Source organism: Ciconia boyciana, chromosome 8 (assembly GCF_034638445.1).
Source record: "Ciconia boyciana chromosome 8, ASM3463844v1, whole genome shotgun sequence".
Lineage (NCBI taxonomy): Eukaryota > Metazoa > Chordata > Aves > Ciconiiformes > Ciconiidae > Ciconia > Ciconia boyciana.
In genome coordinates this window covers 16,823,862-16,838,774 of record NC_132941.1, presented here as the reverse complement: position 1 = coordinate 16,838,774, position 14,913 = coordinate 16,823,862, and the positions used below count along the sequence as shown (strand labels likewise).

The 14,913-nt window shown below is 37.2% G+C and overlaps 1 protein-coding gene across 2 annotated transcripts in view; it reads left to right on the top strand.

The window, feature by feature from the left end:
* The window catches only part of MYO1E (myosin IE), a 97,928-nt gene that overhangs the window by 61,793 nt on the left and 21,222 nt on the right, over positions 1–14,913 (top strand). For both annotated transcript variants that reach the window (XM_072869597.1, XM_072869598.1), the window contains exons 16-22: positions 283–364; positions 1,203–1,309; positions 5,150–5,248; positions 9,059–9,203; positions 13,263–13,377; positions 14,069–14,238; positions 14,699–14,844. In XM_072869597.1, coding sequence (XP_072725698.1) covers positions 283–364; positions 1,203–1,309; positions 5,150–5,248; positions 9,059–9,203; positions 13,263–13,377; positions 14,069–14,238; positions 14,699–14,844 — 864 coding nt within the window. The remainder of the gene's footprint in view (positions 1–282; positions 365–1,202; positions 1,310–5,149; positions 5,249–9,058; positions 9,204–13,262; positions 13,378–14,068; positions 14,239–14,698; positions 14,845–14,913) is intronic.

Below are 14,913 nucleotides of genomic sequence, written 5' to 3'. Positions count from 1 at the left end.
GTATTTTAGTTAATTGATGCTTACTTTTTAACAAGTGCGCATTTCTTTGAGTCTAGAAGTCTGGTATCGTGTCTTCCAAGGCTCACTAAAATAGCAAAGGATCTCTATGAGGAGTGAAGCTCATGAAAAATACTAATCTTAAAATAGATTTGATATAACTCCAGATTAATAGAAATAGCTATTTATATTCTGCTCAACTATCAACTTTTACAGCATATTCCTTGACGTTCCTGCATTGAATTGTCTTTCTATGCCAACGCTATTTTATTAATTCTTTCCTAGGCCTTTTATAAAGGCTCTGTTTCCTGAAAATCTTCACATGGACAAGAAGGGCCGTCCTACCACTGCGGGCAGTAAAATCAAAGTATGTCTAGTTTTGCTGTGTTAGTATGTGCATATATGGGGGTGTGTTTGTGTATGGATACCTAAATAAAAAAAAAAGTAGTCTTTGCTGTTTTTTACTGTCCCGACATTTTGAAAGATAGACATCAGGAGTATCTTGATTGCCAAGTGATGCATTGTTTCAGCTGTTAGAATCATATTTTGCCCAGCATCACTGTTCATTAAATGTTTTGTTCAGCTGCATTGTACAGCAGTGAATTTTCCAAATGAGCAATTGATGGCAATGATAATAGTACTTGCATGTGCATAATGAATGAGCCCTCTCACTCAGCCACTTGATGTCCTATAATTAACTACAGATAACTGGTCTCTTTATAGTGCAGAAATGCAGCAGGGCCTGATCCAACGCCCACTGAAGTCAACAGAAGTCTTTCTACTGACCATAATGTGCATTGAATAAGGCAGCAAGTGTTAGAAGTCCAGCATCTTTTTGGAGACTGGTTGCAAAATATACGCTTAGATTACACACTTGCAGACTTTGGATATCGATATTTTATCAACCTCTTTCCTCATATTTCACCCTGGCAGTCAAGTTCACCAGATGCATTCCTTGTCACTCCATATTTTTATATAATAGTTTAAGTATATTACATAGCTGGAGATAATGGTGCCTTCTATTTACTAATAAATTTTTCATGAGGTGTATATTATCCCAAGACACTTTGGTTTTCTGGAGAAAGACCAAAGTCAACTGGATCCAGTCAACTGAATCATCAGCAGCTGATTGATAGTTTTTAGAATTCTCTCACAGGATTCACCCTGTTCAGCTCAGATCCCATTGTTTTCCCTCAATTTTACAGAAACAAGCGAATGACCTTGTTGGCACCCTGATGAAGTGTACACCCCATTACATCCGCTGCATCAAACCAAATGAAACAAAGAAGTCTCGAGACTGGGAGGAGAGCAGGTATGGATAAGCAGAGTATGTGATGAGAAATCATACAGCCTACAGACAAACAGTACTTTAGATACTCTAAAACCTGTAGAAATGAAATCTGGCACTACCGCTCCTAAACTTTGAAGATAAGCTGTGGGCACTTGGTCTAAATCAGCAGTTAGTATATACAGTTCTTGGCTTTTCTTATATCAGTTATGAATAATCAACATTTGTGTAACAGTAACACAATCGGTATATTAAAGACTCAGTTTTCCATGTAGAATTTGTACACCAAATACATTATACATAAATTCTAACTTTTGCTTATGCTTTGAAAACAGCTTCTATTAGGTAGCTAAAAAGCCATCAGGATGGTCTGTATCTGCTTTTATGTATCAAACTTACCAGAAAGTCCCTATAGCTAAGAACGTAGAAGGTTCCTTTTTCACTTCTTGACTTTTAAGTTTCATTAGCCAGCTCTTTAAAGAGAAGTCACTAGTGTCATATCTGGTGGTTATATAGACATTAAATAGACGTCTAAATCATCAGTTTAGTTTATCGCATCTGTTTTAAGGCATGTTTAACTATATGATGCTTTATAGCATCATCTTATTATCTGAAAAAAGATACTTTTTTGCACTGAGGTACGTATACTATGTGAGGTCCTAATATAGATAACATTCATTACGATATACCAAGTACTTCTGGTATTGGTAAAAGTGCTGATAAAACAAGTGGTTATTTTTATCACAGTGAAACAACTTGCAAGGTCTGATAAAAAGCATTCTTGACCCTATCAACAACACACCAGAATTCACTTCCTGCTATTTGGCATGCAGACTAGCACAATTACGTGCAGATGTAGAGCACTTAGAGAAGCCACAATTGGGACTGCACTTGAAAGTGTCATTTAGGTCTTGGCAGTAAATGTAGACCCTCTTTCTCTAGCTTTTCCACCCCTGAAAATCCTACTATGCAGCACTTAATTTTCCACTGGGGACCAAATGAAGAAAGTAACTGATCCTGGAAAAAGTATGTCTAAAACTTTTAACTAGAAGTTGAGGAGCTTTAAAAATCAATTATTTACATATAGGAAAACAGGCCTATTATTGTGGAAGGTGTTGCTAGGAAACCAATGAAACAAACAAACAAAAACCTAGTCCTGAGAAAAGGCCAGCTTTCAGGAAACCCCTTTGGGAGCAAAAATGGGCAAGATTTCTTCTTGTTTTCCCATAATGAGTATATGATATTTGACAAATGCAGCAGCTACTGATAACAAATGAAATATGAAGGATTGTATACAATCAGACTCAGACACAAATGGAAGTAGTTCTTATAATGGTAATCCTTCATCCCTGTTTAAAAATCCTAACATTCTCTCCAATTTCAAACTATCATTTCCCATATATTATACTAGGACCTCACATAGAATACATATGCTGTAGCAGTTAGTGACATGTCCGGGGAAGATAAATTTATATGCATATGACAGCTCAAACTTAAGTTTAATTTTGTTGTTTCATGATTTTACTGTGAGAAAGTTCTGTGTTGAGAGAAATACAAAACATAACTGAGTTTATGTGATATTTTGTTGAATGTAGGTTTAGGGGTGTTTTTGTTTTCTTCTGTGATCACATAATGCTGTATCATACACATGCTGCCATAGTCAGTGTGATGGGAGTAGTGTATCTAATCTGCTTATTAGTAGCATGTTACTAGATAGTGAAAGTGTTACTGAAAAAGGAAAAAAAAGAACCTTCACAAAGCCTGTCTTACTTCATGCTTGCAGAAGCCATGTCACTCCAGCTTTGTACTGCTGTTGAATAATTCTAGAATATTTAGCAACGAAACATAGACCTAGTGTAATAGCTAAACCTTGTATAATACCTTAGTTATTCCAAAAATTGGTGTGTTTTTGTTCAGGTCCTGGCACAGCCACTTGGACTTGTATTCAAAATTGCTGCATTAGCTGAATTCCCAGACCCTGACCTGCTTGAGGTTGATGCCTGGAGGGAGATTTTCAGTGTGCCTTTTCTCAGAAAGAAAAGGAAAAACAGAAAAATGTCTCAAATTCTCTGTTGCTGGACACTAATACTGGCAGGACAGTAAGAAAATGGGAGTAATACTGCTGCTCCAGTGCATTATTCCAGATGTGAACAGGAGGGAAAGCTATAAACAGGAAAATGTATTTTTGTCTACCAACTTTCTACTGTACCAGAATTCTTGGAGTGGGTACAAAATATACTTTATTCCTTGAACACAGCAAGATTAAAATGTGCAGTATTCTTTATTATAAGCTAAAAGAGCAGTATCACTCATCATTTTGTAAAATACCTCTCATATGTGTTCTTTAAAAAGAAGAAATAACTGAAGAGCTTTTGTCATTTGTAGCATGGGATTTCAAAAGTTTTTTGCCTTTATACTATGAGTCATGTGAAAAGAATGTCTCAACCAAAAAAAGGAAAAAAATCAATGGGCAGTACACTCTATATTGAAATTTAACATTTCAAAATAGCTAGAGAAATAACATTGAATTAACTGAGAGCTTTTCAGGACTTGAAAAATCTTTTGTAAAATCAGAGAAATAGTAACCAAAGCAAAATTAAATGGCTCCTTACAAGCTCAATTTTTGATTATATGTAAAGAAATGCTTTTTTATATACTGTTTGTTAAACTTGCAGGACTAAAATCTTCACAACTTTTATATTTCTGACTGAAAGCTAAAGCTTCTGTAATTTGCCTTATAAAAGAACAGCAACAGAAATCCCTGAACACCACATTTCAGAGTTAAAAAACTGACATTGCCTCTTCCAGCCACATGACTTAGATTAAGAAATTAAGGAAATGCAAAGGAAGACTGCAAGAGTCATACATTGTGAAGGAAGCTAACCAAAATTCTTCAAATCAAATCTCCAAGCATTAAATAGTAGGCTGGCAGGATAGGTAAGAAGGAACATAAAGTAATGCACCACAGCTCCAGAAAGATGAAAGGGTGCCAAAAGGGAGCTTTTTTTCCTTTTGCTGTTTTTCTGCTTTGAGATTCATGGTGGCATGTTTGTTCCCTGTTTAGAACCTAAATGAACATGTTTTGCATGAGGGAACTGTAATGGTGTTGGCATAATGATGTTTCAGTTCACATGTGCAGCAGAGTCCTTCCACAGCTATTAACACTTTCTGTGGGACTACTACCAGTTCAGGTTTTGTTTGTAAATAAAGTATGCTGTGAACAAGCTTACCAGGCGTGCTTTGGCCAGTCTTGTGCCTGTCGTCAAATCCTTCCTTTGCAGCATGGTAAAATTAGGAGGAATGATAGCTTTTCATGAGTATACTGGCCTGGCTGCTTTCTTTCTGATTCTTTGTGTAATTAAAGTGTGGTATCTGGGGCTTTCTTCAGCCATCAGATTTGGTCCTTTCTCCAGAACAACCAAAAAAGAGCTACTGTGTGCTACTGTTGACGTTTGAGCTATGTAAAACGTAGGTGAAACCTACAATAAAAGAACACAAAACAATTTCCCACTCCCTTGGATACCAGCTATGTAGCTGTATAGGTAATAGTTACTTGGCCTTTTATGGGTAATAATATTAGTTAGGAAATTTATACATAAATTAGTTAGGAGGTGGGAAGTTAAACTTGGAAAAAATGCTAAGGTAAACTTGCTACATATATTTCAGCAATGTAGTCTACCTGCCTTGAATATTTTTCCTACCATGCAGTGTGCATGGTAATGTGCAAGAATAGAGTCATATACCTATGTATGAATTTTAGAAGTCAATAGTCCTTAAACATGATATGGACTTTTAAGAATACCTCAATCCACAAATATGCTGAAATAAAATGGATTGTAAATCTTGCATTGTTTTTGTCCACAGGGTAAAACATCAAGTGGAATACTTAGGTCTGAAAGAAAATATTCGAGTAAGAAGAGCTGGCTATGCCTACAGGCGGGTTTTCAAGAAGTTTTTGCAGAGGTAGGGTAATACTCATTTTGAAGTATTACAGCACAGTTGTTTACATGATGAGGAGGAAAACAAGAAGTTGCAAGTTTTGAAAGCTGGTCATTTCCCATTTACCCTTTCCTGTTTCCCCATTTCCGTTGCTCATGATCTAGATTACACAGAGATTTGAAAGTGTCTTAAAGACTGGCTTTGTGTCTTTGAAAGTCTTTTCATTTTTCTGTAAACTTGCCTAAGACCTCAGTTCTTTCTGTAGTGCTAGAGAGGGTTCCTCAAAGTTAAAAAGAGTTAAGGGAACTTAGAGTTATGAGCTGCAGAGCCTGGAATATGTCTAGCTGCTAGCCGTTGTTTAAAAATGTTACTGCTTTAGCTCTCCCAACTCTTCTTTCCCAATGACAGAAGATAGGTAAAGAAATACCTGCCTGCTATTCAAGTATAAAGAGTAACCTTACCTTAAATTGGTCATTACATCCTTCTACTGGTGTTCAAACAGCTGGGAATGGTTAAAACTCAAACCACTACAGCTGCTCACTGAATGAAAGCAAGTCAGAGCTCTGTAAGACCAATCCTTTTTTCAGTGTCTTAGGACCAGCTGTTAAGATGATTAACTACCTCCACTAGCTAATGAAATCCTCCTAAATAAGAGCAATTTCAAGATTTATACCACTTCTGGTTTTTAGAAAATTGAGACATACAGCTAATAAATGCCCAGACTGGAGCATTACATGACAAATCAGCTTTTGTTGGAAGTCTTTGTGTTACATTTGAGAATATAAAACAAAAAACCCAATCAGTTGTTGCAAGGAATGCAGTATAATTAATCAGACAGCACAGAATGAAGCCACTGATAATACTTCATGATAATATAGAGAATGTTCTAATCATCTAGTAATAGACCTAAAATATCTTAAAGTATGGACTCAATTTTCATTATGGAGCAATTTTAAATCCCCTTTTCTTCACAATCTTCAAGCCTAGACGTATAAACATGAATATGCTTCAGGTTGCATTACTTAACACAGACTGTTGCTGAGACAGAATAACAGATTAATAATGTGTATTAAATCTAGCCTCCACAGCTGTTGAACACTGATTGTGAGGGCTGTGCAGGTCTAGAAATCTGCCTGAGAAGTCTGCACAAAGGAAAGCTACATGGTACTTCTGGAAGGTGAATAGATTTCTGTACTTCACTTTATATGTAGAGATCCACAGGCAACTGAAACCATTCTTTATGGAATTCATCCATTTGTTTCAAATTAGTCTTGTTAAATTTAACATTTTGTTATGAGTAAAACTCTTCCTGCAACCTTTCCGTTCACAGTTCCCTAGCATCCAGAACAAGCTCTGTTCTGACACCCTGAGTCAGTGTGAGTAAAATGGGCTAAGGCATGGGATGGACAGGAAATGCATGCTTGTACACTTGTTTTCGTTGGGCCTTCCTTGGCAGCTCCATGTAAGTGGAGACTTCTGGGCTGAATAGACTTTTATGTACAAAATTTACATTTGCATGCAAAAAGCCAGTCACTGAAAAGGCCTATGTGTTTCAAAGCATAACAAATCTGAAAGCTGAACTCCATACGCCCATATTTAGACATAGGCCCTAACTGCTTATGGTGAATTTATAACAGATAATTTGGGGGGGCAGTCATGATTTGAGATTGTTTCAGAAGCATTTTAAGAACACACTTATTTTTTTTGTGTGTGCCAAAATCCTCTGTAAGATCAAATTACACAAGCTGGAAAAACCTAGATACGTGGGTATTGACATGACCAGTTTAAGGGGAAGCATGCACAAGTACATTAGAGGGAAGTGCTTTTTCTAAACAGCAGTGAACAATGATAGAATTGTCACATTATAAAATTGTGAAATGCTTAATTGGTGCATGTTATAGAATGATCTGTTTCTTCTGCCCTGTAGACTTGTCACACCAGTAAAATGTATGAAGTTAATTTGAGGTTATGAAAAAGGAGAATTTCAAATGTATTCTTACTTTGTACCTGAGAGCTTTAGTTATATCAAAAGGTCTTAAGTTATGTTTTTCCCTGTGCCCCCCTTTACAGCTCAGAAAATGTAGGAAAGAATTTGTAACATGCTGAAATGTAGTGTCAGATTCTGTTGTGTGGAAGGGAGCAGTTTCAAATGCCTTTATTAACATCGGCTTCTTTAAATTCAGACTTGCTTAGACCCATGTATACAGCTATACTGTGGGCAGTATGTGATAAACCTGCAAAAGAGGCTGTTAATTAAATAAACTGGAAGTTACTTTAACTTACAACTCCTTACTAGGTTGCATCTATTTATCCCATAATACTGACATATTACATAAATATGCATACACATTGTCTGTAAACATAGATTATGTATACTTCTATATTTAAAATGGTATAAGGGCTACTTTGTTACACCATCATGCATAGTACCTGAGCATTTGTTTAATAATAGATTTGAACATGGTAACATCAGTAGACTGTCTTGAATCTTACTGAATTATTCATAATTAGCTTTCTCTTTTCATATACTTGCTATTTAGTGGTGGTTGGTTCTTATGATACATTCCTTTTTAACTGTTTGCTATTTGTCTTTGTGTGGTATTGTTATTTAAGTTGCATGACACTGTTTCTGCTTCCTGGCTGGATAACATTTTAGATATGACAAGAATAAGTAACGAACATTCCCTTAATAAATTTTCTAACAATTCCTTGTGTGATTTTTAAGAACATTTTATTAGGAGCTGCCTAAATCTTCTTAAGAAACAAGAACTTGGGAATTACAAACTGATCTCCACACTTTTTTCATTAGTTGAATAGTTTTACTAATAAGCATGATGTAGTTTATATAACTCAAGTACACTTAAGGCCTTAAAAAAATTGTCAAGAGTAAAGAACAAAAGATTTGAGGGAGAGATTTGTCACAACATATTTAGCTGTCCTCCAGTCTCATTGTCAAAGGAGTCTAAATAGCTGCTGCTAGAGAAGTTACTTCTCTATAGACACACTGAGGCAGCTAAAGCCCATCAGTGCTTCTTGGTGGGCAGTGGAACAAGGCAGCTTTGTAGCTCCAAAAGCCCAAGTTAAGCCTGAAAAAGTGGACAGTTTAAAAGAGGCTGCAACCTGGCATCTACCCCATTTTCAAGGCTTAAAGAGAATACCATGAGACAGAAGACTACTCACTTCTTCCTATCAAAAGACATGGTACTATAGTACTTCCCTGCCTCCTTCCCTAGCCCTTTGTGTGGTCAGTTCCCGGTGTTCCCTCCAGGTAGCACCAACATCACTATCTTGTACCAGAGGCCAAGCCAAAGGCTTTCTGGGATAAAGCTAAGAATGGCTCCTTGCTAAATGCAGACCAGCTGTTGAACAGGTGGGTTAGGAACATGAGCTGGCCACTTGCTTAGAAGCACAAAAGGCCTTTGTAAGAATAAGACAGAGAAGGGTTGAGTGGGAAGTTGGCCATGTGCTTGGGAATGAACCTGGAATACCAAGGGTGTAGGTACTTAAATCTGGACCATAAGTCATTGCTAGTAAGTAACCTTGCCCTGGACTTAAGGAGATCACAGCAGAACTCTCTAATTAACTACTGCAGTTACCAAATAGTAACTTAGCATCTGGAAATGGGAGACTCCTGGACACTGTTGCCCTTCTCATTGCAGTTGTTTGGTCTTGCTAAACAAGTAACATCTTAATATTGTGCATCTTTCCACATTCCATGCTTCTGTAAGTCCTGCCAAAATTGTCAACCCTCCCCCCCAGGGTAATACTAAGTCAGTGGTATTCTGCTGCTGCTGTTTGATGTCAGGTTTTAACCTCTTCTCCTTGGTGATTAAGGTACGCCATTCTGACCAAAGCAACCTGGCCTTCCTGGAAAGGAGAAGAGAAACAAGGAGTTCTCCACCTGCTTCAGTCAGTGAACATGGATCCTGACCAATACCAGCTTGGGAAATCCAAAGTCTTCATCAAAGCTCCAGAGTCTGTAAGTGTGGCAGAACATAAGTCTTTAAATATGAAACTGTTTTGCTGAAATAAAAGGCCTGCCCACTCAGAAGTTCAGCGTGATATCTGCTAAGGTGGGAGAAGCATAAGAATGTAAGTCAAGCTGGGCAGGTCTGTCATAGATGCCTCAAGGCTGTACAGGGATTCTAGGCAATTTTATAATGGGCACAGTACCTAAGGACCCGGCCTGACTTTGACACTAATACAAGGAGCATTAAATGCATCAAGAAGAGGAGATGGGATATGAAGATGCTTGGTGTCAGGTTGCACATGGTGCCATTCCATCAGAGAATCTGTCACATGAAGGAATATCATGCCATGAAAACATATCTATGACCATTAGCCCAAGAAAATAGGTCCTCTTCTCAGTACAAGAACTACTGATGAGAGTAGAATAGCTCCCAGTTATAGTAAGGATATGTTACATATCATTGAGTAAATCAATGTTCCAGAATGACTGCAACTTGAAATCCCATCCAAAGAGAACATTAGGGAGGCATCATAAGGCTGTTTTTAATCCTGTGGCTGCTAAACTGCACAAAATCTGTTGGGGAAAAAAAAAATTTTCTTACATCACTACTCAGGAAGGTTGTCTAGTAAAAAACTACGCTCTACTCACCATCATGTATTCCTTATTTATCAGAAGCAATTGGGCTTAGTTTGTATAGCATACCTTGCAATTGAGCATTAGGTGGTTTCTTTGTGCTTTACCTGAAGTTGCATGTCAAAATAAAAGCAGAACACTTCTGTTGCCATCACTTTCTTTTCCAGAAACATATTTTTTGCTCTGTAGAGCAACAGTAATTCAGGCAATGACACTGCTGTGCCCGATCACATGGGAAGATCTGTTAAAGGGAAAAAAATAATACTTCTCCAAATTGTAATAGAAATTGTGGTTTTTGTACTATAAATAGGGGAAGATAGTGTCGTCTCTGTTCAGGAATAATGGGACTTTACATTCCTGCCATCTGAGAGACATGTTTATATAATAAAGCATACAGCATTCAAGATGTAGGTTATTAGAATACTTAGGTGCATGTTGGCAGAGGAGGAAATTCTAGTATAGGATTAATCCTACTTAGTCATTGCAAGCAACACCTTAGCTAGCCAGTTATGAGGAAGTGTGAGCTTCCTCTGTAGCACAGGCCATGACTTATTTCCTAAGATTATTGGGGAGTTTTGTCTTACAAAGTCAGTGCAATAGCCTTGGACATTAGTGGATGTCTTTGATATCCTTGTGATATCCTTGTGTCTCTTCTTGTGACATTACAGTTGTGACTTTTAGTCCTTTACTGATGACCTGAAGTTTATTATAGGGTGGTGGCGAGTACACATTCTGGTCAAGTATCTGTTTGAATAAATACAGACAACTCAGTTGCTTGTAATTACAAGGGACTGAAATTAGGAGTTTAAACAACATCTTCCAGTCCTGTGTTCATTATCTTACACTGTAGCAAACCTGATTTTCTTGTTTTCACTGTGAAATTATTTTGCATTCCATGCTGTTCATTACAGTTAGTTACAAACTAAATACAATCTCAGTTTGGAAGACAAACAATTAAGGGAAGAAACCAAAATAATTTGTGTGATGGCTGTTTTCTTGACATTATGCTACTTTATGGATAAATCAATCCAAAATGTTAAAGTATTTTTGTTTTCAGTTTTATGTAATAAAACATACAAGAAACTAACTTCCTTTCCTGGCTGCTGAAATACCCTAAGCTTGATATGCTTGCCCCTTATAAGAGCACAGATTTTCAGCAGCCATATTTTCACAAATTAGGTGGATCTTATTCCTGTTTTTTTTCAAAGAAAGAAATGAAATCATTTGCTGGTGTCTGTCTTCTATTTAATAGCCAAGTGGAAAGTGCTCACATAGGATTGATGGATCTAATTCCACTTCACTCTGAAGCGGCCAAAACGTTAGTATTCTGTACCCCAACATCCCTTGCTACTAGGTTGCTTCCAAGAGGATGAAATTGTTTTCCAAGGGATGCATCTTCCCATTCTAATGCATTTTTGTAGTACAAAGTCCTGGCAGCATGTGTATGCCATTTAATGGCATATCTGTGAGTTTTACTGAAGGGCAGTTCTGCAGGTTAAGACAACATGAGGTTGACTGGAAATAGTAAAACTTTTTTGGGTTGTATTTTGATTTTAATTTAAATTAATGCTTTCAATTACTCTGTACATTTTCTTTAAAAAATTTTTTTAAAAGCCATGAAATCCCTTTTTAAACAAGTACTAAAAATAGTCTGGGCCTTTTTCATTTTAACTTGAAAGATTTTCTATGAGCTCAATATTCTAAAGTTTGATTTATATCTTTTAGTATCAAAGACAATCATCTGTCATCTTATATTACTAAAGTATTGGCTAGGGTTATATTACTTTTGAGAAAAATAATCTTTTAGATGGTAAATGAAAATTTGTCTTTCTCCCACCAAAGAGAGCATCTGTTGTGGTTAATCAGATGAAAAATACTTGATTTGCTCAGGAGTGTGAGGGCAGGCTTTATAATACATATTTTAGGAAAGAATTTATGCAGTATTTTTATTTTATAACTTATGAACCATGTTTTAACTCATTATTTTCATTGAACTTACTGAATTGTGACCTTCAACTGCAGGTGATAGACTATTTTGCATTGAGATTTTGCAATTAGCATTATTGTTAGAGAAATAAATGCTGAGTGTTCACAAGAGATGACATCAGTATTGTTACTGTAACCTGACTTGCACAAGGGCTTGATCATGCCCCTGCTGAAGCTGAGGAAGTTTTTGCATCAGGAGCACTCATGCCTGTGTGCTGAAACCCTATCTGGTGCTTGTGTGTTTGTGAAGAGTTTTGGTGTTTTTTTTTTTTTTTAATAAGTTTGCTGTAGATGGAGAGTTGCCAACTGTGAAATAAGGTTTTATGGGTAGCAGAAAGGAGGCTTCATTATTTACATTTCCATCAAACACCTAAATAAATAACTGTACAAGAGCAAGTGAGGTTCTGCGGAAATGGTTTGCACTAGATCAAGTTTCCTTTTTAAGATCAATATGAACAACAGTATTTTTCTAGATTTACATGGTTTAGGGCAGCAAATTTAAAAAAGGATCCTAAAGCCCAGGTTTCCTTCTTGATACACCTGTTTTTACTAATTTTATGTCTTTTGAAAGCTAGAAGAAAAGACCTTATGAATATTTAATACAAAGTAGAGGGAAATAGTAAGCAACAGTCATGTCAGTGGACTGTTTTAGTACTGTAATTGTTAGCCAAATGCTTGTGCTTCTGATAAGACAAGAAAACATTCAACTAAACTTAAAGTATGTAAAAGGCTACAGTGAAATATGCTGTATCCTACAATAATTATGAAGTTGTTCTAATGCATTAAATTTACATATATTTTAGTGGGACCTGGGAAACTCTCAAGAAGGGGATGCACCTTCCATTTCTGTTTTGATAAATCAGCATTTCCTCTTGAATTCTGACAACATTTTAGACCCAAAAAGCTTATTATGTCATACTGAAATACAAGATCATACTTGTAAATCCTGCAGCCAGCCGACAAACTTCACTGCTGGGAAAGAATAGAGCCAATGGACATGAGAGTATGAAATTCAGACAGGGAAGAGTTGCATGTGAATACGGTGTGTTGTGTTACACATTGCACAGATCCCCATTGACATGGTAACAGTCTGACAGGAGAGATGTGAATTTTGGAGAATGTGAAGATGCAGGCTGGATGGATGCCCAGTGGAGAACCTTGAGTTGCACCAGTAGAATATTTCAGGGAGAATCCATATTCCTCTTCCTTCATCATTGGGTATCAAGATTAACGTGTAGACTGATAAGAGCCAGAACCACTCAAGCATCAGAGATTTATTCTAGAAAAAGGTTACCTTAACATTCTGATCTCAGATCCCATAGTTGTGGTAGAGGCACCAGCTTGGATCTACAGTGAAATGCACTGGAAAGTTGTTGAAAGTAAAATAATGGCTTTTTCCTGAACTCTTCATGTAAAATGTTTGACCCACTGTACTGTCTCTTTGTACAGCTATTTTTATTAGAAGAGATGAGAGAGAGGAAGTATGATGGGTATGCCAGGGCCATCCAGAAGGCATGGAGGAAGTATGTGGCCAGGAAAAAATACGTACAGATGAGAGAAGAAGGTAGGTCATAACTTCTGATGACAGGTATTTCACATGTGGTTCCAGGAATAGGAGTGCCACAAGAGATGAAGGAAGTATCTCCCCCTCTATAGAGCAAACCATTGCATTGCAGATGACTGTCTAGGAATGACTGGAAATTGTTGGACCCCTACGGTATCACTGATGAGACTGGCTACTCTGCAAGCATGGATTTCTTGGACTACCTAGTGTTTTGCTCTCAAAACAAAGCCAGACTGAGTAGGACAGAAATCAGGGATGTTTCAGGGGAAGTGAAAAAGGAAAAACTTCCCACAGTTATACAGGACCTAGGTGGTCTGTAGATGATACAAATCAATCCAAGGACTGTAATGCTTAGTTGCATGTGTGACCTGGCTTATGGCAATGAACAACATTCTGGGTTTGGAAGAGTTAAATCTTTAATTTCTAGCAATGAGTGAGAAATTCCTTAGTTCCAGAAGTGCTCCCGATTAATCAGCCCATCTGTGTATTTCATTAGGAATGGATTTAATAGTCACATGGATCCTTATATAAAGGATTAGTAGCAGTGCTTCACTATTTTTTCCATATTATAAACAATTTGGTTATCACTTCTTCCCAAGAAGTTCTGCTTGAAACAGTTAGCTCTTTTAGATCATGAGTTTAGAAAAATTCAGTAAATACTATTAATCAGTGTTTATTTTTGGTATTTAAGCATCAGACCTATTGCTGAACAAGAAAGAGAGAAGACGGAACAGCATTAACAGGAATTTTGTGGGAGATTACATAGGCATGGAGGACCATCCAGAGCTACGCCAGTTTGTGGGCAAACGGGAGAAGATTGATTTTGCAGACACCGTAACTAAATATGATAGACGGTTTAAGGTAGGTTTAAGAGCAACATCCACTAATGATCAGTTCTCCTAGGGGGTTACAGATGTCTTTACCATCCTTTAACAGAAACTCCACCACGTTAGTGTCATATCATCTAGGATACCAGCTTGAAAAAAGTGTCTTTGACCTAAAAGACAGATAGGGAAGCAGTTACACCCTTGTGATTGGAACATTACCGTTGTCAAACCTATTGTCCCAGGATGAAGGCTTTATGGGACTTGCTGGGCCGAAAGCTACATTAGTTAGGAAATGGAGAACAAAGCTACTTTCGTGTCCTGTGCAATCTGACTCTGAGGTTGTGTGATTAATCACATCAGTATTTTTTTGACTTGAACCGAAGACTGACATTATTGCCCCAAATCATAGTACATTTTATCTTTGGAACAGCATCACAACATTAATGCATTGATCGCTGCATAGCTATGTATTTTCAAACAATTTTGTGTTTCAGAGCGTGAAACGAGATCTTGTCCTCACTCCAAAGTGCATATACCTGATTGGGCGTGAAAAGATAAAGCAAGGTCCAGAGAAAGGCCAAGTGAAGGAAGTCTTAAAGCGAAGGATGGAAGTAGAGAGAATTCTTTCTGTTTCTCTAAGGTCAGTATCTTGAAAATATCTTTCCATTGACAGAGAAATTTGTGCAGAACGGGGGAAATAAGTTGATTG